Source organism: Pelobates fuscus, chromosome 9, assembly GCF_036172605.1.
Source record: "Pelobates fuscus isolate aPelFus1 chromosome 9, aPelFus1.pri, whole genome shotgun sequence".
Classification (NCBI taxonomy): domain Eukaryota; kingdom Metazoa; phylum Chordata; class Amphibia; order Anura; family Pelobatidae; genus Pelobates; species Pelobates fuscus.
The window spans coordinates 72,917,257-72,945,146 of record NC_086325.1 but is presented as its reverse complement, the minus strand read 5'-3'; the positions used below and the strand labels follow the sequence as shown (position 1 = coordinate 72,945,146).

Below are 27,890 nucleotides of genomic sequence, written 5' to 3'. Positions count from 1 at the left end.
TATAATAGAGAAAGCATTTCCCCAGATGTCAGTGTTACATATCATAAATATCTGATCTCTTAACACACTAAATGAATATCTGTACAAGCCTGTCCATGAAAGAAAAGTGAGGGCGGAAGCAATAGCCAGTTTGCATTATTTTTTTTAAATTTTATTATTTGTTCATTTGCTAGTGTCAACAGTGGACACTCAATCCATTTCTTAAAAGGTGTACTATAAAACAGCTAAGTGGCTGTTACCACAGTGGCATCTGGTACCTTAGAATAAGCATATTTTCCACAGTTTACAGTTTATTGAAGTATTTGCAGAATTGTATGGATGTTGCATGCAGAAATTAATATTGCACTTCCATCAGCCATCATTTACATGTGTGTGTTTTATGTAAAAAATAAAATAAAAAAAATGTATGTGTTTAAATATATACCAAGAAATGGTGGGGAAATATTGTGAAGTTAGTGGATAGTCAAAACATTGTTAAACACAGATCTGCACACCAGTCAAGCCATAAGACTTGCTTTTCACACAAATCTCAAATTTACAGTGATATAAAGTGTATACAGCAAACAAACTAAGAAATCCAAGTTTAAAATGGAATGAGGCAAATATGTGTTTTTTAAAACAAACTAATTTGCAGATGCCTACCCAAAATCCTTTGCACTAGCAACATCACTGTTAATTTGAGATGTGTGTGAAAAGCAAGATTTATGGCTTGACTGGTGTGCAGATCTGTGTTCAACAATGTATTGACAAAAAAAAAATATAAAGAAAAAATATATATATATATATATAATTTATTGTTAAATACACTGCTAAAATCACGTTTAGCTTAAACACACACCTGAAACTAAATACAACACAGAATATGTGGTATGTGTGTACGATGTTGCAATCTGCTGTTACTGACAACAAATAAAAGCATTGTTCGATTTTATTATTCACTGTTAAAACTTTTATTCCCATTTCAGATTAGCAGCCTCTTTTTTCCCCACATATATTTTTAACATGTACGAGTCCCTGCTTCACGGTCAGACAATTGAAAATGCAATTCTTAAGCTGGCACCTATGGCAATAGATATATATATATATTTATAAAGTATGAGCAAGCATTTCATCAAAGGCATTCAGAGTTTGTATGATATGCTACCCCTGCTACATCCCAACATTTCAGAATAAGGTTTGGCAATTTGTGCTCTACATCTGTCAACATAACTCCCTTCTCTTCTGAAAGCCAGTTATGGAAGTTGTTAGACAATAGATGGAGAGCTACAGGATTCCTGCCTCCCCGTTTTCAAACATCCGTGCACTGGTGGTCTGAGAAATATGGAAGCCGCTACAAAAAGCTATACATTTTAAACAAAGTGATTTTTTTTTATTATTTCAACAAGCATAGACATTTGTTATATTTCACAACAAGATAAATATTCCAAATTTAACTAAATCAGCAATTTCTACAGTATGCCATAAAATGGGCCTCAGCAATACAGAAGAGAAAAATCTGATAAGTGTCTTTATTTACATAAATCCAAATGAGCCTGCAGTTTGCAAATCGATTTGATGTCATCGGGTGTTTGCCAGACTTATTTTAAATGTTATTCTCCATGTAACTGACCCACCCCTGTTCAGTGCTGGAAAGAAAGCCCCACCCCCACAGTTGGCTGAAAGGACATTTACACCAGAAAGGGAGAGAAAAAAAAAGCGCCACCTTTTCACACAAAATAAAAATCGGAGTTACTTTTGATAATGCATACCTAAAACAAACGTTACAATGCATACACTCACAGATTGAGGAAGACTGTGGCATTTGCACTTGCAAAAGGAACACGTCTGTTAGGTGATAGATATGTGCAATGTTAAAAGGAACTGCCTGAAAATGGGGAATAAAAAACAAAAGCACACAAGTGAAATCATATCTAAATGCTAAACTTTAACCCCTTAAGGACCAAACTTCTGGAATAAAAGGGAATCATGACATGTCCCACATGTCATGTGTCCTTAAGGGGTTAACATGGGAGCAATTGCCAATGTATGAGATATGTATTTAAATGCTTCTGTTTCTATAATCCCAATATTTACTATATATAATATTTTAAAAATATTTAAAAAAATACTGTGACTTAACAAAAATGCAAGCATAAGTCAAAAAAAAAAAAATAAAAAAAAAAAATCAACCAATGCCTGATCTAATATGCAAGTGGAACCAAAGTTTTACAGACTTAGCCAAGCATTGCTGGCCCACAATAAAATCTACGGTGCAATCATTAATAAGTGCTTAGCTCAAGGTGTTGTGGTTTTCAGATCTATTTGAAAATATTGTATTGCAACCAAACTTGGGTTTAAATGGGTTATAGAAATATGGTCCAAAACTTAGCAGGTCTAATATGTACAGGATCATTCATTCAAATAGAGGGAGCCCTAAATACATGTCTATCGCGCATACTTCAATACAAGGTACCGAACAAGCCTACCAGAAGATCTGCTGTTTGAAAGAGCTTTTAACACCCTGTATTCCTTAGCAATAGGAGCAGGAGTTCTAACATACGAAAAGTCTCTTTTCAAATATGAAGAATTAATTTTGAATAGTTTAAAAGTTGCATTCTTGATTTGCCTGGCAACAGAAACAAAAGTAGAAGAAACATATGCTTGTCTGGCTTACAGTCAGGTATGAACAGAAACCATGTACACTATTAGGTTAAGGAAATGCAGAAAGCACTAAAAGAGCAATTAACTAGTGCATATTTCTAAATTAGTGCTACTTTGGGACATTGATGACATACGTTTGGAGAAATGTCCTTATTCTCTCAAACTTCCCCTGGCCAAAAACACAAAACAAAAAAAAACAAAAAAAAACAAACACTGCTGACAATAAAGAAATAATAGTTCATATTAAATAATTTCTGTAACTTAACAAGGGGTAAAGAAAAAGATGGAGTAACTAGCTGGTACAAACGAGCAAAACTTGGGGGCTTCGTTTGATTCATTCCAGCACTGAAAGATTAGTAAATAAAAAAAAAAAAAAAAAAATGAGTATTAATAGAAAGATGCGGCTTTAAACTGAACAACAGGGATGGAGGGGGATGGGATGAATTTTATCTTAAACCCAGATGTTTCGGCATCCGTGCTCAGAATTATCTTGAGATTTTAAAACATATTCTGCGTGGCGTGAATTTATAGTTTTAACAGGACAACTCACTCCAAGCCAAAACCCTATTTTAAGCACCACTCAAAAAGTGGCCATAAAAATAAAAATAAAACAGCATTTTAAATTTTCCTTTGCCCAGCAGTATAAATGCCAGCTTTTTAGTTGAAAGTTTGCAATACATGGATTTAAACAACACTTTCTCTGTTGCCTGAAGCCAAAACAGCTCTGCGACATATGGGACAAGTGGAATTTTCAGACAACCAGCGGTCAATACAGTGGACATGGTACTCATGTGAACAAGGTAGCTTGCGAAGCTTGTTGCCTTCTGTATATTCAGTTATACATACACTACAAGTTTTCAGAGCATCATTTTCACCAAAATTTCGGGTTGATAAATTATCGATTTGTTCTTTTGTCAGTCCCCTTGGCTGATCGTCATCATCCTCATTTAGAAGGAAGAACTGGGCTAGGCTGAGGAATGGTAGTGATCCACTTTCTTCAAAAGGGACTGACCCTCTGTTATTGCGGGCCTCTCTTCTGGCCCCAGATGTAGAAACACCTTCATTACTTCCTTCTTCACTTTCCACTATATTAGGTGGTTCTGGAACTTCTGCAGGCGGTGGTGGAACACTGGCATCTGTATTGTTTGGGATTTCCTCACTAACTGATGTTGGTGGAGAAACAGCTCCAGGATTACTAGGCTCTGCATCATTATCACTGTACATAAAGTAGCTAAGTTCTCCAAAACCAGTCATTATTTGCCTCAGCATTGTTTGGATTGCAACAGAGGTGGTCTCACTAAGACCGGTGTTCAGGATTCTACGTATTGGGATTCTAATAGTGCTTACATACGTTCTCACTCCAGCACGTTCAGACCTTGAGAAAGTGCGCCGGAACCCACCTCTCTCGCTCTCATAAGTAACTGTGTTATTAGGAGTTTGAGAACGGGATCGCGTTCTATTTGCTATGCTGTCTCTTTGACGATACTCTCCCGGACGTACTCGTCTCACTTGAAGATCCAAGACAATGGTTGGGGGTCTCTGACTGGGTCCAGTAGACTCTCCAGTTCCTGGCGTCTCAGTTGGAGGAGGCTGGGAAGAACTTCTTGTTTCTGGGTTTGAGAATAGCACTGCACTTGGACTAGGATTCTGGACTTCTGTAGCAAGTACCTGCTGCCTGGATGGCACATGCTGTCTAGTTCTAGAGCTTCCTTCAGTGTCATTTGACAAAGCATTGCTCTGAACCTGAGGGGCTGTCACATGTTGTCGAGTTCTGGAGCTACCCTCTGTTTCCTCAACCAAAGAAGCATCAACAGTTTGTGGTAAAATGTGTTGTGCCCTCCGAGGAGGTGGCTCAACAGATGGATTTAGGGGTGACCTGCTTCTATCAGTTCTAGGTCTTGTCCTTCTTTGATCAGGACTTCTACTTCTTGCCCTCCTTTGCCCTCTCTGAGACACAGGTTCCTCTACAGTTAACACTTCTGTGTCATTACTTGGGGTAGGAGCTTGGACTTCAGGTTCAGGTTCAGGTTCAGGTTCGGGTTCAGCTTCCACTTCTGCTTCCGCTTGAGGTTCAGGTTCAGGTTCAGGTTCAGCTTCAGGTTCAGGTTCAGGTTCAGCTTCAGCTTCAGCTTCAGCTTCAGCTTCAGGATCACCTTGATTGGCAACTTCCATATCCTCAGTAGAGTTTTCTACTGACTGTTCAGTTTGGGGTAGGTTTTGGTTAGCAGAATTACGATTAACATTTATTTCCAAGCTAAACCTGAAATCACCACTGTTCGGGTTTGTTCTGCTCACTGCCCTCCAAGACTGGTTGCCTCTCTGTCCACTTCTTGTGGTGTTACCAGTCTGACGAACAGAATTTAACCAGTCTATTATGGAATCTCCATTAGAAGAGTCCTCTGTGGAGTCACCACCCGTGGAGACAGAAGCACCTAAGAAAGACAAGATAAATTGTATTAAGTAAGGTAAACAAATACTCCCTCATACATTACTCTGTCTTTTATCCTCATGTCCTCTCTATTATATAGCTGACAAATAGAACCCCTAGCAGAATCAATACGTCAGATTCCTAACATCCATGGTATCACACTGGGAGATACAATTTACAAGATGAACATATTTTCAGGTACTAGAGAGGGACTTCCAGGTGCTTAGACAACTTTTGATCATCTTAATGACGCTTGACGTCCTCACGCTGTGCATGAAGAGTTCCAGCGTCACCGGATTCCCCATAGGAAATCATTGATTAATTTGCATGCCCATTAGGTCTTCCCATTGACTGTGGATTCATGTAAGTGACTGAAGGGATTTTCAGGAAGGGGCGCAAGGGAGGAGGGCCCTGTAGTATTCTTTAGTGCCAGGAAAACGGCTTCGTTATACTGGCACTATAGAATCCCTTTAAAACTGAGCACAGATATGATCACATTTTTCTGAAATCATGGGAAAACAAATGCATTTCTAGGATGGTCACATGGGAGATATCAGAATGATTATTCATTCCCAAACCGCAATACTTTGTTAGGAACTTCATTCCAGTCCCCATAACACACTTCAATATATTACAGAACATTTCTAAAATTTATTTTGAAGAAGCTGAAGGCAGAAGTGGCTCTAAAAACTTTACTAATGCTGGTGAATCAGGGGGGGAATAAGATTGCTGAACTTACTAGTCTACTATCAAGTATCTTAGACAGAGTGGTAGTGACACCAACGTTACAGGTCTCCCCAATGGGTAATCAATTATTTTGGTCCCATAAACAGGTGCTGCACCAGTTAGTTTGAATCCCCAAAGAAAAGAGACCGAAATCCAAAATACCTCCCCACAACCTCCATAACTCTTTACTTGTGGGATAAAATCAAACATAAGAGATAAAGCTCTACAACCTTGTCATTAGCGGCTTCAATACAGGTGCCAGATCACTTAATATCTACTTTTCTGACAGACTATGAAGGACACTAGACATCACACACACGCGTTATTTCACACAAGAGAAAATAAAAACCCTTCCACTGCTTATCCGATGAATTTAACTAAATTATCTTCTACCTACAACTCAAATCATTCTAACAAACCTTTCTATATCTTCGCCCGACAAAGATGACACTGTCACATAGGGAGATGAAAGAGGTGTGCGGGTAAGAGAGAAACTGTCATTTGTCAAGGCCTGGGAAAAGGGCATAGACCCTAATCAATAAAACCAAGGGCATAGATCCGAATCAATAAAACGGTATTCAAAATGGGGTATGTCCACTCTTTTAGTAGCCACTTGGTCACAAACCCTGGACAAAAATTAGCGTTTATATATATATTTTTTTTTACACAAACTGCCATTTCACCGACGATATCAGTATAATACATTTTACTGTTCTACAACACTCATTTGTGTAGAGTAATGTCTCATGAGTACAACAGTACCCTTCAAGTACAGATTTTATGGTGATTTGGAAAGATACTGGGTCAAACATAAGATTTGCCAAATTCTGTTTTTGTAAATTGCCATTTGCCAGATTGGCTATGTTGCCTTTGAGACGGTATGGCAACCCAAAAATGAAAATAAACCCCACCATGACATTCCATTTGAAAAAGTAGACAGCCCAGGGTATTCAAAATGGGGTATGTCCAGTCTTTTGTGGTAGCCACTTAGTCACAAACACTGGGCAAAGTTAGCCTTTATAAATATATTTGTGTGTGAAAAATGCATAAAAACAAATAAGAACGCCAACTTTGGTTACTAGAAAAAACTGGACATACCCTATTTGCAATACCATGTGTGGTCTACTTTTGCAAATGGAATGCCATCATGTGGGTAATTTTTTATTCCAGGGCTACCATACGGTCTCAAAGGCAACAATCAATTTGGCAAATTTCAATGAAAAAAATTAAATTGGCAAGCCTCATATTTGACCCTGTAAATTACAAAAACTCTTTAAAACAAGGTGTACAAAGGGGGTACTGTTATACTCGTGAGACTTTGCTGAAGACAAATATGAGTTTCAAAACAGTAAAACGTATAGCAATGATAGTCAGCGAAAGTGCAGTTTTTGGTAAAAAAAAAAAAAAAAAATGCTAACTTTGGCCAGCGTTCGTGACTATGTGGCTACTACAAAAGACTGGACATACCCCAATTGAATACACTGGGTTGTCTACATTTGCAAATGGTATGCCATGATGGAGTTATATCACTTTTGTTTGTTTATGCAGCCCTAGCCACACCTCCCCTGGCTGTGACTGACAGCCTGTATGAAACAAAAAGACTTTCAATTAGAAAAGTTCTCCTGCTCTCTAAATTGAACTTTAATCACATACAAGAGGCTCCTGCTTGGTCTAGCAAGCAATTAACAGAGCAGGAGATAAGAAATTCTAAATATAGCAAGCTTTGCAATAAAGGAAATGTAAACAGAAGTGTTAAGGAAGGCTATGTAAGTCACATGCAGGTACGAGTACCCAGGGCTGCATAAAGTGATTTAACTTCAAAATGGCAGAGATGGGATAAAAGGCTGGAGATGTGAAAGAGCTTCAGGTTTTGATATAAAAAGCTAAAAAGTTGTTTGCGGACCATAATGTCACTTTAAATCAGACGTTTGAAAGCATTTATGTCCCTCCAAAAAAACATTTGTATAGCCGACGGCCTAGATTAGAGCAAATCGTATACTCTCTTAAAAGGGACACTCCAGGCACCCAGACCACTTCTGCCCATTGGAGTGGTCTGGGTGCCAACTCCCACTACTCTTAACCCTGCAACTGTAATTATTGCAGTTTTTTTATAAACTGCAATAATTACATTGCAGGGTTAACTCCACTTCTAGTGGCTGTCTACTAGACAGCCACTAGAGGGCACTTCCTGCTTCATAGCAAAGATTTTCTTTGCTAGAGCGTCCTCACACTGTGTGAGGACCTCCAGCGTCGCTCAATTCCCCATAGGAAAGCATTGAAAATCATTTTTTCAATGCTTTCCGATGGGGAAACCTAATGCGCATGCGCGGCATTGCTGCGCATGCGCATTAGGTTTCCTCAGCCGGCGGGCGGGATCAGTCTCGCCCACCGGCTGACGTAATTACTGGGAGGAGCGACGCCGACCCAAAACCACCGCCGAGGGACTACGGCAGTGTCTCAGGTAAGTGACCTGAAGGGGTTTTCACCCCTTCAGCTACCAGGGGATGGGAGGTGAGAGGGAGAGGGTACCTGCAGTGCCTGGAAAACGGATTGTTTTCCTGGCACTGGAGTTTCCCTTTAACATGAATTGATGAGCTGCTTATATTTAAAAATACATTTTACCTTTGTGGGGTAATTTGCAATCATGGTCTGCTGAAATGCTACAAAAACACTTATTCCCACTTTACTTGGTACAAACTAGCAAAACAGTGGCCTCTTGATCAGCAAATTATGCAATTTCAGATACCCTGAGGTGTCTTCTTTAAGAAATGGTAGGCCTTTGTGAGATAATTTGAACTAGCAACCTGCTAGAATACTCCAAGATGAGACAAAGCTCCATTAATCGATCTATTACAATTCGGGACAAATCCATACTTTAAGGATATTGTTGTACTCAGAAGATATAGCGGAGCATAATTTGGGTGTTTTTATCACAGTGGCACACAGATTTACAAAATATCTAGCAAAAATTCAATGTGCATGTAAAAAAGGCTAAAAATAAAAAATTGGGGAAAAAAAAATACATTACCAACTTTGACATAGATTGATGAATAAAAATCTAGATACAATATAAACCATATGAGATACCCTGGAGTGTCTACTTCAGGGCTTGACAATTTTTTTTAGAATCAAGTAGCCAGCTAAAAAAAGTTAGGAGCCATTAAAAAAAAAAAAAATTTTTTTACAATTTTATTTTCAACAAGAAAAATGCAATTCGTAAGGGACACTATAGACAAAAGAATCACTACAGCTTCATGTAGTTTTTCTGGTGTCTATAACCCGCAGACCTTTCAATGTAAACACTCCCTTATCAGAGAAAAGACAGTTTTTACATTGCTGCCTAGTAACACCTCTAGTGCCAGTAACTAAGATGGCCACTAGAGAGTCCTCTGTCAGTCCACGCTCTGTATAGAGGCACTGAATGTTTCCTATAGAGATACATAGATTCAATGCAGCTCTGTGAGAAGATATGCTTTGCTGTGCATGTGCAATATCCTCCCTTAGAGGAGATCATAAAGAGCAATTATTACAGCCATGGAGCCAGCAACAGCCATGGCGATACTAGCACGGCATGGTGGAAAAAAGGAAAATAAAAACATCTCATCTCTAATACGATTTTGTGCCTATTTAGGTAGTTGCCCCCTCCAGACAGACATTTTCTCTCACACTCAAACTGACATTTTAATGTTAATTTATGTCCACCAGCCTTCCAACCTTTGGGAGAGCCGAGTGGATCTTCCCCTGGGGTCCAGTGGGGCTGCTCTCTAATCTTCATGCGTGTGAAGGAGCAGTAATCTTCCCGCAGTTCTTCTGTGCTCCCCTACGCACTATCTTTAGTGATGCCGGGGCCAGAGTGACGTCATATTTCGGCTCCCGGCTAATTAAACAGCGTGCGATAGAGTAGAGAGGAACTGCAAGAAGATTACAGCTCCCTCGCTTGCAGCCTCCTTGCTGCCTCAGCCAGGGTGGGCGGCCGGCTCCAATGTTCCCCACTGCCTCAATTCTACCTCGTGTCATCTCAATTTCTAGTCGCCATGGGGACAAGGGATTTGTTGAACCCTGGTCTACTTTCACAAATGGTAGGCCTTCGTGGGATAATTTTAACTGTCAAACTGCTAAAAACGCACCAAAATGAGACAGATCCATCAAATCCATCTATGAAAATGCACACCTAAACAGCTGAGAAACGATGTGACATCTCATATGGAACTGTAACTTCACAAGATAGTGTCTATGGCATACATTGGATGTATCGTACCCAGAAGATGTAGCTGAGCATAAGTTGAATTATAAAATAACTAGCAAAAATGCAACGTGCATGCAAGAAATGAAGAGGAATTTAAAAAAAAAAGTTTCTACAAACAGATTTACTGCTAAAAATAAAAAAAAAATAGTGGCATGTACAAGCACAATATTATATGAGATCTTATGGAATGTCTACTTTCACAAATGGTAGGCCTTTGTGGGGTAATTTGAACAAAAAAAAAACGCTATAATGCCCAAAACAGACCATTCTAACTAAAAAGCTCATGTTTCTTATATGGCACTGTAGCTTCACAGGAAAGTGTATACAGCATACACTGGGCTATTGTACTCAGAATATGTAGCAGAACACAATACAGGGTTTTGAATAGGAGAAGCACACATTGGGTTTATGAAATACCCATTTAAGAAACCTTATTGTATGTGTGTATGTTACAAATCAGAAACAAAACACAATTTTAGTATAATATTTAACAGAGATTGGCAGTTAAATGGCTACATAAAAAGGGTCAAAAACTCTTCGATTGAGAGGTCTACTTCATATAAATATTTTAATTGTATTTTTTGTGATGGCTATTAAAGGACCACTCTAGTGCCAGGAAAACACTCATTTTCCTGGCACTAGAGTGCCCTGAGGGTGCCCCCACCCTCAGGGACACCCTCCCGCCCAGCTCTGGAAAGGGGAAAAAAAAACTTACCTTTTTCCAGCGGTGGGCGGGGAGCTCTCCTCCTCCGATCCTCCTCTTCTCCTCCCCGTCGGCTGAATGCGCACGTGCGGCACGAGCTGCGCGCGCATTCAGCCGGTCACACAGGAAAGCACTCATAATGCTTTCCTATGGACGCTTGCGTGCTCTCACTGTGATTTTCACAGTGAGAATCACGCAAGCGCCTCTAGCGGCTGTCAGTGAGACAGCCACTAGTGGAAATAGGGGAAGGCTTAACCCATTCACAAACATAACAGTTTCTCTGAAACTGCTATGTTTATGAAAAAATGGGTTAATCCTAGAAGGACCTGGCACCCATAAAGTGAACTCCTACTGCTAATATAACTCTCTAAATCCCAACATTTATTTTGAAATACTTTTTGTCAGTTGCACTACTTATTGCCAAGCCTGTGAAAAAAAACGTGTTTTTTTTTTGCATTTGTACTTCAAATTAAAGCTCTTTCAGTCCTTTAAAAACCAGTATATAACATTTGTTGGTTCAAAAAAATTAAAAGGATGGAAATTGCAGTTGATCACACACATAGCAAAAATTGCTTTGGTTCTTAAGTGAATAACAGGCAATTAAAGCTTGGTCCTTAACGGTTTAATTGATCTTTAAACATACACATAACAGAATCTAGAAGGCAATAAAAGGAGGAAGACATAAAACTTCAAAATGAACCCTTTGTTTTAGTTTATCATATAATTTTCAGATCTGCAGTAATACCTCTGTTTTCATCGGTGTTTGGCGGAGGAGGTCCTTCCTTAATTTGCTGGAGCCTTCTCAACAATTCTTCTTTAGTAATTTCCCCTTCAGGGAGAAAAAAAAAAAAAAAAAATATATATATATATATAGTATGAAGAATGGTTGATATGATAAAACAAAAGCCTAAAAATGTGTACAAAATTGCATAGATATGAAAAAGTAGTGTTATCGCTATCCATTTCGCATAACGCTTTCAGACACTTATGTTGATGCAAGATAGGATCCACTGAGCCATTAAGAACATACAGAGGCGTTTTTAGCATCCTCATAATGCAATCTATCAGAACAGGAGTTTTCACAATTTAAAAGTTAAAGATGTACATTTAAATACAATTTAACTGAAAGTTGGGATGATGAATCTTTGCTAGATATAGACACAGAGGTACCTCGGTTTACAAACGCCTCGGTTAACATAATTTTCGATTTACAAATGAAAATCCATTGAAAATAATGCCGTTGTTTACAAATTTGTTTCGCTATACAAAGCACGTTTCCCCAGGATGCATTGCGCCTGGGAGATTTTTAGTGCCGCCCCCGTGCATGCTGGAGTTTGTGGGTAGCACGGGGCATCAAGTGTGGAGGTGTTGAAGCGGTGTTTGTATTGAGTTTTGGAGCCATTCTGGAAGTTTTTTGCAGTGGTTTGGGGACTTTTTGGGTGCATTTCTGAAGCGGTGGAAAGGTAGTGAGCTGAGCTTCATCGGTTGCATGACTTTTACTGTGTTCTGCATTGTGGGTTGGTTTTCATGCCAGCTCATTTTTACTTTTTTTTCTGACCTCCAGAACGGACGGATTCATTGGTTTTCAATGCATTCCTATGGGAAACCGCATTTCAGTTTATACATTTTTTGCAATAAGAAACATCCCGGAAAATGCTTTAAATTCTTAAACCGAGGTACCACTGTATCAGGGATCTAACCTAATTATTTTAAGAGCCAGGTAAGCATTATAAATATTTGTAATAAAAAGAGGTTGGCATATGAAATGCCAGCCAAGGCACCTAACATGCAAGCAGGCAATTATATATATTACAAAGTATAATTATGCTGAAAACAAAAAGAAGGCAGACCCATGTCCTACTGATAAGATCTTTCACTCCTTATTTGCATGTATATTTATCTGTAGTGTACAAGAGACTTGTAAAATCATCTCATAAGGACTTATGGCAAAAGGACATTTCATGAAACTATTCTGAGAAATCCAACTTTTTTGTGCCTTATTTTGGATCAATGGGATTAAAGAAACACTATAGTCACCTAAATTACTTTAGCTAAATAAAGCAGTTTTAGTGTATAGATCATTCCCCTGCAATTTCACTGCTCAATTCACTGTCATTTAGGAGTTAAATCACTTTGTTTCTGTTTATGCAGCCCTAGCCACACCTCCCCTGGCTATGATTGACAGAGCCTGCATAAAAAAAAACAAAAAAAACTGGTTTCACTTTCAAACAGATGTAATTTACCTTAAATAATTGTATCTCAATCTCTAAATTGAACTTTAATCACATACATGAGGCTCTTGCAGGGTCTAGAAAGCTATTAACATAGCAGGGGATAAGAAAATCAATTAAACAGAACTTGCAATAAAGAAAGCCTAAATAGGGCTCTCTTTACAGGAAGTGTTTATGGAAGGCTGTGCAAGTCACATGCAGGGAGGTGTGACTAGGGTTCATAAATAAAGGCATTTAACTCCTAAATGGCAGAGGATTGAGCAGTGAGGCTGCAGGGGCATGTTCTATGCTTCATTAAGCTAAAGTTGTTCAGGTGACTATAGTGTCCCTTTAAAATGTGTTTGACAGGTTGAACTTGATGGACTTGAGTCTGTTCAACCTAGTTACTATATAAACTTTGTATACCATATTCTGTATACCTGGTGTTCCTAGTAGGTTATTATCTCTCATGAGCCGGTAGTCATCCTCATTCAGGCCATTTACAAACTGATAAAAAGCCTCCTCCCTATCCAACCTGTCCATCTGGCTTTGGCGTTGAGATTCAGATTGTTCGCCACTTCCTTTTCCTGTAGAATCAGCACTCTCCATTGTGTTGAATGTAAAGCTGACTGTGTCTGAGGGAATACAATTATTTTCAGTAAATATAAAACATTTTACTTATAAAACGGTAAAGATGAACACTGCCAATGGCTAGTGGGTGACAGGAAATATTGAGCCTGTTCATGTTCAACTATAATAAACTAAGTAAAATGAATGGAACACAAGCAAGGCTTAGATTCAACAGTCTATACCTAGATTAGCTCAAAGAACGGCAGAATACTGCCTAGAGACCTCTGTATAATAATTAGAGTGCTTCCTGTAATAAACATCAATATACCAGTGATTTCCCTAAAGGCAAGTGAGTATAAAGAGAAAGATGATTCAAAGCAAAAAGTCTAGCAAAATCTTAAAGAGGTCTGCCAAGAATGGATGCACGCCAACTATAATGCCAGGTGTTCACATAGCAACACCCAAATTCATATCAACCTACTATTTTGAGGAAGTAAACCGTATACAGGTTTGTTGACACTTCTACAAGTGTATACAGTATATGTTATTCACAAAACAAGAGAATGTCATACTTTAGGCCAAACGAAAAACAGATCTCCAACTCCAGGTATTCCTTCCCAAAAGCAAAAATGTCCTCATACCTGTCAATTCTTGATTTGGAAAATAACCCAGTGGGAGTGTGCCTACATGAAGCAGAGTGGGGCACGCTTATGGAATATAAGCACTCACTCAGCCTCTGCCCGCCTGCTTCAGCCCTCCATGAGCTGGCTGCCGCCTTTGCTTTCAGGCAGCCAGTTACCTCAGGGGCTGAACTGGGTTGAGCCATGGATTAAAGTCGAGCCCTGGGTTGACAAAGGCTGTGGAGCTTGGCGAAAGCTTCACTCATTGTCAACCTGCTACTTTTCCTTATGTATACCTTTGAAATAAATAGTAATTATGCAAAGAATGGAGGAGGGTAAAGAGGAAAACAACGGGGCAGACCAGAGTAGAATTTGGGACAAAAAGCAATAAAAAAAAAATATATATATATATCTCCAGGCACTAAGGATGTTAAAGCCGCAGGCAGTTTTATTGAAACAAAAAAGACAGCAATGTTTCGACCTAACAAGAGGTCTTTGTCAAGCTAAGAAAAAAAAAAAGTGACAGTCGTTTTAAGTAGATATTTATGGCATACGACATGTCACGTTAAGGAGAATAACTAAAACTATTCACGTTTTGAAAGAAGGCACAACCCATACCTTCACCTATTTCCCTCCATTCATAAGTATAACGCATTCGTTTAGGTGAAATTTACACTGTGATTCAGGGAGTTTATATTTCTGTATGTGAGCTATCTGCATAACTGTTCTGAACAATAGCATGGTTACATAGCTAAGCACTACTGGCACATTGCACTTAGCATGCCACAAACCCTAAAGTGTCAGACTGGATTAAGTAATCACACTGCAGAGAGAAACCATACCACTGTGACATGCACAGTCCATGCATAAGGTTTATACACAGCTTCATATTACTTATGTAAATAACTGCATGCATTCACCTACAACGCAGCATTATGTAACATGAAAAACTACAACAATCTAAAAATAAAAGTCCTTCACAGCAAGTTGAGCGCTGTCACAACACAGACCTCTGCACTATTAACTGTTTATATTATGTCACTGACATGTTCCCTCCCAGTTGTACATATTTTCAGAGGCTGTGAGATGGCATCATGCATAGAGAGGAATGATAAGCAACAAGGGAGGAGAAACATTTGCACACTGTGCAGTGTCAATGTACCATGTGACACACATTCTTTCATATTATGCAACATGCAAACACAAATACATGCTTTACTGTTTTGCCCTTAAAGGGACACTAGTCACCAGAACCACTACAGCTTAATGTAGTAGTTCTTGTGTCTACAGCTCATCACTACAGTGTTAACAGAGAAAAGGCAGGGTTTACATTGCTGCCTAGTAATTCCTATAGTAACAGTCACTCAGACTGCCAGTAGAGGTAATTCCTAGTCTAGTGTTGTACAGTACACCTTTATTGCAATGACAGCACATGAGACAAATAGAAATATGCATGCCAAAATTTGTGACGGAAGAAGGATTAAAGTAGCATGAGCATAATATAAAATAAACACCAAATAGTTATGGATTAAACAGAGTGCTCAAGCAAACGGTGGTATGGTCAAAACATATATCGTTGCTCTTCAACACACCACTTAGGAGCTATCACTCATACAATTTTGGATACCTTGCCACGTGAGAACATACAATAAATCTATCCATTGAGATGCACGGTCGGCGATCCCCTCGGAACCAACATCCTACCCTCTTTTTGTTACTATTGTTGGGACATTGGCGGTGCAGAGGTGCACTCCTCTGGCTGCCTGTCATCTGGAGAATGGTATAACCTGTGGCTTCTTCCAAGAGATATACATATCTATTTGTACTTACCGCAGAAAAGTCACTAGAGAGGTTTTAGCACAAACCAATAAGAGTTGTGTTTTTATTTTCTTAATTTTTAGTATAAAAATTCCATTAGGGCCTGCAGTGTCGCATGCAAACATTCAACTCTAATGTAAAAATATTCCTACTAATCAATTAGTTGGCAAAGGTGTCTACATAAATGCTGGTTCTAAAATAAAGACATGAAAAAGTTGTGAAACTTTTTTTTATTTTTTTAAAGGGACACTATAGCAACCACTATCTGGTGTCTATCGCCTGTCCCTGTAGGTTTTTTATAGTAAACACTGTAAAGCAGTGTTTACATTACTGCCTAGTAACACCTCTAGACACTATGGAGACGCTGAACATTCCCCATAGAGATGCACCGATTCAATGCATAGCTAGGAGGAGATACTAATTGGCACATGCTGTTTTTCCGCGCATGCGTGATAGCCTTCCAATGAGAAATAATTAAATTGATGTAATCAAGTTTAATAATCTCAGCCAAGGGGGGCGGGGTGCCATCCGCTAGGGGACCCGCATGGCACTGGAAAAAGGTTAGTAAAACATGTTTGGATTCCTGACACTGTATAGTGTTCCTTTAAGCAGAATACATACAGAGGAGCTTCACGGTCACTGGGGTGTGGCAGCCTACTTGCGGAAACATGTTCCAAAAAAGAGCATATTAGTTAGGATGGAGATAGGACACAGGCAGTTTAATACAGGTATGTCTCATTTATATAAACCGCAATAGGCAATTTACATTTTTTCACAAATTAAATCTGAATAGCAAAACTGAGGCAAAAATAAACAGTTGCGACTATCGCTATGTAGGAGAATTTCTACAGATTAGCAATTTTTGCCTTAATTTTTTCCATTCCCATTTAATTTGGGAAAGTTTAGATTTTAATGAATAACCCTGCCCAGGTCTAAGCAAGGTCCACAAACCTAATTTAAATTACGGTATATTGTGTAAGGACAAGTAAATTGGGCTTCTACTATAGTACCTGTGACAAACCTGTCTTTAATTCCACAGTAATGTAATGGCACAAACCATGAGTGATGGCATCACTATGGGCATTGTATAGAAGGTTAAAGGGACACTCCAGGCACCCAGACCACTTCTGCCCATTGGAGTGGTCTGGGAGCCAACTGCCACTACCCTTAACCCTGCAAGTTAAATTATTGCATTTTTTATAAACTGCAATAATTACCTTGCAGGGTTAAGTCCTCCTCTAGTGTCTGTATCAGAGAGTCACTTGAGGGACTTCTGTCTTTTTAGAACACAAAAAGTGTTTTAAATGATGCTGGACGTCCTCACGCCATGCATGAGGACCTCCAGCATTGCCGAAATCCCAATAGGAAAGCAGTGAATAATGCTTTCCTATGAGGAGGTCTAATGCAAGCGCGCGGCCATTGCCGCACATGCGCATTAGGTCTCCCCCGCCGTCTGAAGTCGTCGGGGGAGGACCCCGACCCAGCGCCAAGGAACATCGGCACTGGATTCAGGTAAGTCACTGAAGGGGTTTTAACCCCTTCAGCAACATAGGATGGGGGCACTGCAGGATTAATAATCCCTAAAGCAATGAAGAAAAGCAAACTTTGCATACAAGCAGAGCACACAACTGCAAATGAGTTTCATGCATTCCACTATTACACACATGAACAGCATTCCTCTGATGTCAAAGTCCTGATTAATACACAACTAGTTACTATGGAAACTGTCAAACTAATGAAGTTGTTTTTCAACCCATTCTAAGCAGACAGAATACAACAACTTTCATGATGGGGATTGCACTTACATACTATATCCAGATATCCACCAAATGTATATCACTTATATGTTCATTAAACTATGAATTGACAGGCAAAAAAACCTTTAAGGGACACTATATAGTCACCAGACCACTTCAGCTCATTAAGTGGTCTGGGTGCCAGGTCCCTCGGGTTTTAACCCCTTAAGGACACATGACATGTCATGATTCCCTATTATTTCAGAAGTTTGGTCCTTAAGGGGCTAACCCTTCAAATGTAAACATAGCAGTTTCAGAGAAACTGCTATGTTTACATAGCAGGGTTAATCCAGCCTCTAGTGACTGTCTTCCTGATTTTCGCATCCAGTGTGCAGGGCGTCCATAGGAAAGCATTGAGAAAAATCAGTGAGAAGCACGGAAGCGCCTCTAGCGGCCGTCAATGAGACAGCCACTAGAGGCTGGATTAACCCATAGGTAAACATAGTTTACTGCAAAAAGGGTTAAACCTAGCTGGACCTGGCACCAAGACCACTTCATTAAACTGAAGTGGTCTGGGTGCCTATAGTGGTCCTTTAACACTATAGGGTCAGGAATACAAACAAGTATACCTGACTTTAGGTCCCCTAGACCTAGTCCCCCCCCTCTTAGGTCCCCTTGCCCACCTTAAATAGATTAAAAATCTCTTATTCCATTATCGTGCGGGTTCACCAGTACTGGCCCTGCCCCACCTACTCCTTGGCTAAGATCATTCTATAGGGAAGCATTGGGAGGCTAATACACATGTGCGGCAAGACGCCTCTTTACACCAATCAGCTTCTCCTCATAGAGATGCATTGACTTATTGCATCTCTATGGGGAGAGTGCAGTGCCTCCATGTAGAGCGTGGAGATGCTAAACATGCTGCACATTGTGCAGCACTGACCCAGGAAGAAACTATAGTGGCCGCCTGAGTGACTGCCACGGGAGGTGTGCCTAGGCAGTAAACACTTCCTTTTCTCTGAAAAGGTAGTGTTTACATGAAAATGCCTGTTAGGGCATACTATAGTCACCAGAACAACTACATTAAGCTATAGTTGTTCTGGTGACTACAGTGACTCTTTAATAAAGGGCATGTATTATGGTCAAAAAGTAGTCACAGTGTGTACAAATACAAAATGTTACAAACAAATGTACACAAGACATACAAACTAAATATTTTGTCAAGCTCTTATTGATCACAGCAGTGCTTGACAAAATTGCTTGGAATCTAAGAGCCAGCTAAAAAAAAAAAAAAAGCGAAGAGCCACTAAATGACAGTGAATAGAGCAGTGCGACTGCAGGTGCATGATGTATACACTAAAACTGCTTCATTAAGCTATAGTTTGTTTTGTTGACTATAGTGTCCCTTTAATTTTCTAGATAGATCCTTCTAAATAGAGACAGGAAGCTGTAGGAATTCTAGTTTTATAAAAGGCAAATAACGTATTTCAAGACCTGGCTGAAAATGATTGTAATACAGGGCGTGGCAAATTTGATCTAGGAGCCAGATTTTTTGTAAACTAACAAAGTTTAATTTTCAATGAGAAAAGTGCAATTCTTAAAAGCACAAAGTCACCAAAACCACTACAGCTTAATTTAGTTCTGCTGTCTATAGCCTGTCCTGGGCGGCTTTTCAATGTAACCACTGCCTTTCTAAATTGCTGCCTACTAGAAACAACTCTAATGACAGTCACTCAGACACTAGAGCAGTGATGGCGAACCATTTTGAGCCAGAGTGCCCAAATCGCAATAAATGCCAACTTTTCTTTTCTCAAAGAGCCAACACGGCAATTAACCCTGATACTGAGGTTTAAGTTTAGAAAAAACAACTCGTACAGTTGTCCGAACTAATTTAAATAATGATATAAATAGATAAAATTAAGCTTATATTAGTATTTCCAACAAATGCAGTGCCCGCAGTCCGCTGCACACCTGCACACACACACACACACACACACACACACACACACTCTACTGAATACACACACACAATCTGCTGAATACATGCAGACTGCATTGAGGGGTATATATATATATATTTATTTATTTATCTCCCCTTCCCTTCTTCTTCCCTTTGGTGAAGGGGGGACGACACAGCCAGCCCTGGTGGTCATGTGCTGCAGCTCTCCTGTCCTCCGCCACAATTCTGTGTAGAGCATTGCCATGGTAACGCGCACCGACACAAAAGCAGAGCTGGCGCCTGCCATTTTGGTGCCTACTCTGCATTGCTGCCGACCGGCGCCAGCAGCCCCCTTCCCCAGCGACCTATGGCCGCGTGTCCACAGATTCGCCATCACTACACTAGAGGGTCCTGAATCAGTGCTGAACAGGCCCAATATCCTCACAATGCTTTCCTATGGCTTAGCTGAGATCACAAAGATTGATGATCTCAGCCATGGAGAAACAGGTATGGCATGGGGGAAAATGGTGAGTAAAACCACTTTTCTCATGAGATTGAAGGGGGTCAGGTACCTAAACAGACATTTTCACATAAATTCACAAATTTACATTTTAATTTTAATTTATGTACACACAGACTCCCTACCTGTGGGAGAGCTTGAGTGGGTCATTCCCTGGAGTCCAGTGTAACTGCTCTCTGATCTTCCTGCAGTTCCTCTCCACTGCCCATGCATGCTCTCTGTAGTAATGCCGGGCCAGAGTGACATAGTTTTCCTTAAGAGAGAAACTGCAGGAAGATTACTGCTCCTTCGCGCGTGCAGCCTCAGCCAGCCAGCTCCAATGGTCCCCTAGGCCGGTTACCATCAGTAAAAGGCTAACAAATCCCAGACACCAGGACAAAATTGCGACCTGGGATTAGTTGAGTCGATGTATTATATTTATGTACACATGGTTTTAAACTGGTTTGTAAAAGGGCAGATCATCTCTGTGAACCCATACAAATAATTTGACACCAAACATAATTAATATTTCATATGCATTGCCCCAAAAATAAAATAGCATCTATAAACTCTTTACAAGCTAAGCTAATGTGCATGTGCGGCAGGCAATGCTTTCCTATGGGGATAGGACTGACTCTGGATGTCCCAATGCAGAGCGTGACATACAGCATCAGATAGGCCCCCAAAAGTCACCTAAACACCAGGAAGTGTCTCTAGTTACGGTCTGATTGACAGTCACTAGAGGCAGTTTTAACCCTGCAATGTAATTATTGCAGTTTCTAAGAAACAGCAATAATTACATTGCAGGTTTAAGGGGGAGAGGGACTGAGCACAATGAGATGAAGTGGTCTGTGTGCCTTTAGTGTCCCTTTAATTTACTACCCTTTTCCTTTGACTAACAAAGGGCTTTGTCCTCTATCTCAAGACAGCCAAACACTTACCATGCTGTGATCAATTAATCAGTTAACTATTCAATTTGTAAATATTTTAACAACAACAAATACACATCACAATAATTGACAATATTCGTACAATGAACAATGCACACTGGGTATGACAGGTGCATCTGTTCTCTCCAATTTTGTTTTGTTTTAATTGTATTATGGCACTTTGATGTAATACATTAAAGAATTGGTCAAATCCAGCCTTGAGTGTCCCTTTAAAGAAACACTAGCTTTAGGAATATAAAGCTATATAGTGTCCCTACTCTTTTTTCAGCACTCCACACACACTTTTTTTTTATAAAATTTTACTTTCCCTATTCCAGTGTCTGCTGACCTCTATGTTTACCACAACAGGAGAAAGAGGGAAAATGCATTCCCTCTTTCACCTGTTGTCTAATCCAATTTTCTTCCAATGCATTAATTGAATCAATGCTTCCCTATACAGAGTCCACATCACATGACCAAGTAGTCAGTGCTGCAGAAGCGCCTCTAGTGGCTGTTATTCTGACAGCACTAGAGGTGTGTAGTTCTGCAATGTAAACATTGCAGTTTCTACAATATAGCAATTTTTCACATTACAGGCTTACAATTATTGGGACACTGCACCCAGGCCACTTCATTTAGATGAAGTGGTCTGGATGACTAGTGCTCTTAAGCAATGAAACAGAACATTTACCCTAATACGATAATCTGTGCTTAAAGGAGTACTCCGGGTATCATAACCACTTCATCTCAAAGAAGTGGCTATGATGGCTGGAGTTCCTAGCATCATCTTACCTTCTTGTATTAAAACTGTTTAACACGGGGGGCGGGGCCTGACTGCAGAGCCGAACAGACGTACATGTCTGCAGCTCCAGCATTGCCAAACTAAATCGTCTAAATTCTGCACTGAAGAAGGCTGAGAACAAGCTTATCTTGCTGTCCAAACAACAGAAGACCGGGAGACCTACACGAGAGTACCGAAAATGTGGGGTTACTCATCGACCCCGACTAAACGACTACCACGGCCTACCAGCGTGGATGGCGCGAGGGAGACGGCCGCTCCCCGACCATAACACTTTGCTGCACACACCAGTGTGGAACCCCGTCCCCCCGTTATCCCAGTCCCCACAGACCTAAAACATTTGGCTACACTGCCTCCAGCAGCCCACCAATAAACCAGCATGAAACTCACAAGGTCAAACAAAATGGCGTGGGCACTCTGATCGTCGGTGTGAGAGCCTCAGCATCTGAGTGACAACTATGTGACAGAAGCGTTATTACGACTAGACAAAATCGTTGAAAGCTTTTGGGAAAAGCTGCACCAACGCATGGCATTGCAGACCTTCTCATCCAACTACGAGCCAAGGGAGAGGTGGATGGGAGGGCGAGCCACTCTCAACACGCCACACACCCAGGCCACTGCTAATCTGGCAGGCAACCCGCTCGGCCCTAAAGCTGTCCAGAGAACACAGCGAAAGCAGCACAAAACGCGCAGGCGGTTAAAACCCATTCAGCTACTTACCTAAATCTAGCGCCAATGTCTCTCGGCGCTGGGTCAGGCCCCGCCCACGTCAGCCAGTGGGGGAGACCTAATGCGCGTCAATGCCCGCGCACGCATTAGACCTCCCCATAGGAAAGCATTATTCAATGCTTTCCTATGGGAAAATTCTGACGCTGAAGGTCGGTGAGGACGTCCAGCATAAGATAACCGAAGGAAGCCACATAGTGGTTGGCTGGTAGACAAGTGTTTCTCAACCCAGTCCTCAAGGCACACCTACCAGTCCAGGATTTAAGGACCTTAGACAAAACTGGGTAATCCTTAAATCCTAGACTGGTAGGTGTGCCTTGAGGACTGGGTTGGGAAACACTGTGGTAGACAGCCACACAGGGCAGACATAGAGCTGCAATGTAAACATTGCAGTTCTCTGGAACTGCAATGTTTTACATTGCAGCACTAAGTGCATAAGGGTCACAGCACCCAGACTACTTAAATTAGCTGAAGTGGTCTGGGTGCCTAGAGTGTCCCTTTAACACTAGTTCTGTAGTGCTATATAAGCTGCAGTTTTAAGAAAGAAAAAAAAATACATGACAGAGCTGCTTAGATTATTTTAGGATATGTTGGATGCCTACTTACCTCTCAACCAGCAGCAAGATGACAGCCATCTCACCAATTTTGTGGGTGTTACAGTAATGTGACACACATTGGGCCTACCATGCCCCTGTCCTCCATACAACACAAATTGTCTCTGCTGGGGGACACTTTCCCAATGAGTGAAATCACCTGCATGAGTAGATAGGTGTCAGGCGCCAATTTTGCACAGAATTAAAGGACATCTGTCATACCCAAACAACTATATGTATGCTAAATTAGACTGAGCATAAGATTTTATCTATACATTGTGCTACAAAATGTATAGATTAAGAGAAAAACCTAGTTCAAAATAGTTTTTCCACCAGCCATCTGTCAATGCCTCTGCACTGACTGACAATGAAGAGCAGAAAATACTTCCCACAGGAGATCCCTCTGCTCTTAGCCCATAGCAACCACACCGCATGCGCTTTGGTTGCTATGGAAACTCCAGAACCAGCGCTTCTAGTGCTGGCTAGGAAGTATAGGAAAGGAGTAAAAAGACAGCCATCACTCTGATGCCAGCATGCTGGCAACAAAGTCAATGTGTCGATGTCACTGGCAAGATGTGCCCTGTTGGGGATGCATCAAAAGCCGGGCAAATTAAGGAGACTTCGGGAGGAGCCGAGGCGGAGGACGGCCTAGGGGTCAGTGTTACAAAACCAGTAACATCCATGAAACAGCACTGAAACAGATGAAAAGTGAGTAAATCTGTACATTTTACACTGAATACACCATGTATCTTTACGATATATGGTGTATTCAAAAGTATACGGGAGCAATTTCAGGTAAGTTGCTTTTTTCATTTTACTTTAACATTTGTCATCCTAAACTCAGGGCTGAGCTACTATGATGTGTAGCGTTTCAAACACAGACTATGTACCATGACCACTTTAAATCACTGAGGGTCATGGTGTCATGGTCGGAGTAACTCTTAAACAAAACATTTTAATCAACTATTTACATCCACAGTCAACCTTACAAACAAACAAACAAAAACCCTAATATTCTTAGCCTTCGTGGAGACAAGTGTTTTCAGCTAAATATTCAGTCAACTTTGCATGACCTTTGTGGAGAACTGACAAGGAAAATGGAAATGTTAGCCCAAAAGAGAACTAGAAAATAAAATCTTACTCAGGTAGCATTATTCAATAAAAAGTCAACTGAAATTCATCATGAGTCAAATGTGTGAACTAAAAAAAATAAGAAAAATCACCATCAGTTATGTTCTCAGCAGAGTGGATTAATATAGCGGATTTAAAAAACAACAACCGAATCAGGTTTCAAAAAAAAAAAAAAAACAGAAGGGACAAGCACTGTCTCCAGTACCAGGGTCAAACCTTAAGTGCCGATCTCCATAATATGGGTACATTTAATGGGACATTATAGTCACCAGCACTACAGCTTAACGTAGTTGTAGTTCTGGTGTCTATAGCCTTTCCCTGCAGGCATTTTAATGAAAACAGTCTTTTCTGAGAAAAGGCAGTGTTTACATTATCGCCTAGGGACACCTCCACTAGAGGTGCAGTACTGACGTTCAGCGTCTCCACACTCTGCATGGAGACGCTGAACTTTTCCTATAAAGAAGCATTGAGACAATGCATCTCTATGGGGAGATGATTGGCGCGGCGTATTGCCATACATGCGCGATACCCTCCCAATGCTTTCCTATAAGAAGTTTGATCTTACCCAAAGGGGTCATTGCAGCTGGCCCCGCCTCGCCTCCATGGTGAATATCAAATTTGAAGATCTCAGCTTATCTAATGCTTTTTCACTGGATAGCATTGGGAGGTTATAGCACACATGCAGCAAAACACCACGGTGTGCCAATCAGCCCCTCCTCAGAAATGCATTGTCTCATTAAGCTGTAGTAGTTCTGGTGACTATAGTATCTCTAACTTATTAAACTAAAATCTGTTTTGATATAGCCATTTCACTAATCTAAATATTAAATCTTCCTCTTGTTGCAAATATTAAGAGAAAATACAAACAAAAATGAGCCTTTACATCTAAAACCTAGATTTAAATTGAATTTTACAGACTAGTGATTTAAATCAAATTGATTTATATCAAATCCACCTTGTTTTTCAGTTTGCCAATTATGGACTAAAATGTATAATTCACTTTGAACACCAAACAACTGATACTGTAGTGAATAGCTAAATTTTCTTAATGTACCTTTTTAAAAACTGCAAATTTCTGTTCAAAGTTCCAAGTTGAAAGGGTTACTCGAAGCATCATAACTACTACATCCCTGGCCCTGCTTGCAATGAGGCATACGGTTTTGCAATGCGGAGGGTCCTCTATGGCTTATGCAAGAAAGCAGAAAACAAATGTCCATACAGACATTCATGGAGAGTGTCAGCTGACCAATCTCTGCCACAGAGTTGCACAGAAAAGTACGGAACACTAATGATGCCGCCAGAGGTGGAGTTACACCAGCAAAGGGGTTAAGCACAAAGGTCATATCAAACGCTGCACATTTAGACACCAGGAACCATGACCACTTTAAATCACTGAAGTGTTCATGACGCTTGAAGTCAACCTTTAATAACTACACCACTTTGTCACTTGTAACCACTCAATGTTATAGTGCAGGGGTAGGCAACCTTCCGCACTCTAGATGTTGTGGACTACATCCCCCATAATATGGGCAAGGTATCATGGGAGGCGTAGTCAAAAACATCTGGAGTGCCGAATGGTGCCTATGCGTTGCAATTTATTTGTTCTGCAAATAGTGTTTGGAGTAAAATAGAGATGAGACAAAAATACAGGACTTATTTTGAAAACTGTATTTTTTGTTTATTACAGTTGTAGTCCCCCCCCCCCCCCCCTCCCTCATTAATTGCTCAGATAGCTTACATAATACATATTTACACTGGCCTAAAACGCCTGTATATTCGCAGACAACATATGGAAAAATGCATACAACCATTTCCTTCTGTTGCACATGGAATTACAAAAATGTTTGCACCAGTCTTCATAACTGTGGCAACCTCATGTGTTATTGCAACCAGAGAATGTGTCATCCTGACATCACTTCCTGGAATTTCATAGTATAACTGTATATAATCACTTACTCGTACATATGGAGAAAAGAATGCTGATGCTTCATAACTTAGAATAAAACACTAACAGCAAACACAATCACTAAAGTATTGGAAATGTAAAAAAAAAATTATCTGCGCTTTCCTTCTAAAATTTAGAACACAAGCAGGTTTTTCATTCAAAAAATATTAAATATTATGAAAATGTGTTAAACAGATCAGGTTTTTATATCTGCCAAACATCTCAAAATAATTTGTCACAGCACTGATAAAACCAATACTTGCCCTAGAAATCTGAGATGTCTGTAGATTACTGGAAAAGAGCTTTATATATATAATAAAGGTTAGTGTGCCCACATTATATTAAAGGGCACACGCCATTATTTTTGGGCAACAGTCTAGTACCCACAAAACTCACATGTATATTTTTCTGCATGTTTTCATTGGGGATGTATGAAAAACAGCTTAAATGCTGCAAACATGCAAGACATCTGTGCCAGGGAAAACGCCAAAATATGAGTACGCAGCTTTCCTATGGCTTTCGGAGAAGGCAGATATCCGCTAGCCCGCGCGCTCGACACTTCTGTAACAGTGGAGCTAAAGGAAACTTTAGAAAACCTCACTGGCTGATAGAGAGGGAGATGTTTCTGCCCCCATTTATAAAAGGGCTGATTTCTATTGAAATTGGCACTTCTATGAACTGCCACAAACATGACAGACTTCAGACACGTAAAGCACTTCAGCAAGCTCAAGTATTTCTATCGGTCTTTCTTTAAAACAAGCCAATAACTACTTGAGAAATAGGACAGAATTTTCTTTCTATACGTTTCTTTTATGACATATTTGAGACCTAACCTAAAAAAAAAAAAAAAAAAAAAAAAGAAGTAAAAAGGGATTACAGTATTTGCCAAGGTGAGAAGTGAGAACTGTTGGAAATGTAAAACGAAATAAACCACCAGTTAATTTACTAAAGTCTTCAAAGTGAATTTCAAGATTTAAAGGACAGATATATATATATATATAAAATATTATTACTTGTTAAAAGACAAAACCAGAAAAATCCTCTAAATCAGCTCTGATTCCAGTTCAGTTGCTTTGGCCTTTCATTAGAAATTCACTTTGAACTCTCTCTCTTTAGTAAATAGCCCTGTAAGAGAACATGAAGCATTTCCCCAATCCCAATATCTCGGCCTGCAATAGGAAGAACGTTTCTGATGTTCCACCTTTCCCCCATTAGCCAGTAACCCTGACAGATAAACCCAGCCAGCCATCCCCCATACACCGAGCTCTGTGAGTGCAGGTATTGCTGTCTGTCTGTGGACATATCCCAGAGCTGGGGGGACACGCTAATCGCCCTCAATCCGTCTCTCCAGCAATCGGCTATTTAATCACCCCGGCCCGGCCTGGTCTGCTGGCTCGCAGCCTCGGCCTCTCGTACATTTTACACGGTTTGCCTGTGCTGACAGCGGGGCCGGCTCCCCCTGACCCCCCGCGGGGCCGAAAGAGCCAGCGATGATGCCGTGCGCTCCCCTCTCCCTGCCGGCGGTTACATACCCTGGGGAGAGGCCGCTACCTCTGTTTAACGTGGGATTCCGGCTTCTCCGCCCAAAGCTCTCCTCACTCCGCCATCTTCTCCATTGTTACGAAGGCAGCC

General features: G+C 40.4%; 1 protein-coding gene across 2 annotated transcripts; it reads right to left on the bottom strand.

Moving 5' to 3' along the window:
• Positions 1 to 2,056: 2,056 nt before the first annotated feature.
• Positions 2,057 to 27,890, bottom strand: RLIM (ring finger protein, LIM domain interacting). 2 transcript variants are annotated; one of them, XM_063432068.1, is made up of 5 exons: positions 27,791 to 27,890; positions 13,394 to 13,588; positions 11,489 to 11,572; positions 4,782 to 5,072; positions 2,057 to 4,673 (listed from the first exon to the last, which is right to left on the bottom strand). In XM_063432068.1, exons 2-5 carry the CDS (start codon positions 13,560 to 13,562, stop codon positions 3,325 to 3,327), a joined length of 1,893 nt encoding a protein of 630 aa, XP_063288138.1. In that variant the 5' UTR covers positions 13,563 to 13,588; positions 27,791 to 27,890; the 3' UTR covers positions 2,057 to 3,324. The 2 variants fall into 2 exon arrangements, with proteins under 2 accessions (XP_063288138.1, XP_063288137.1); XM_063432067.1 differs by having other exon boundaries at positions 2,057 to 5,072.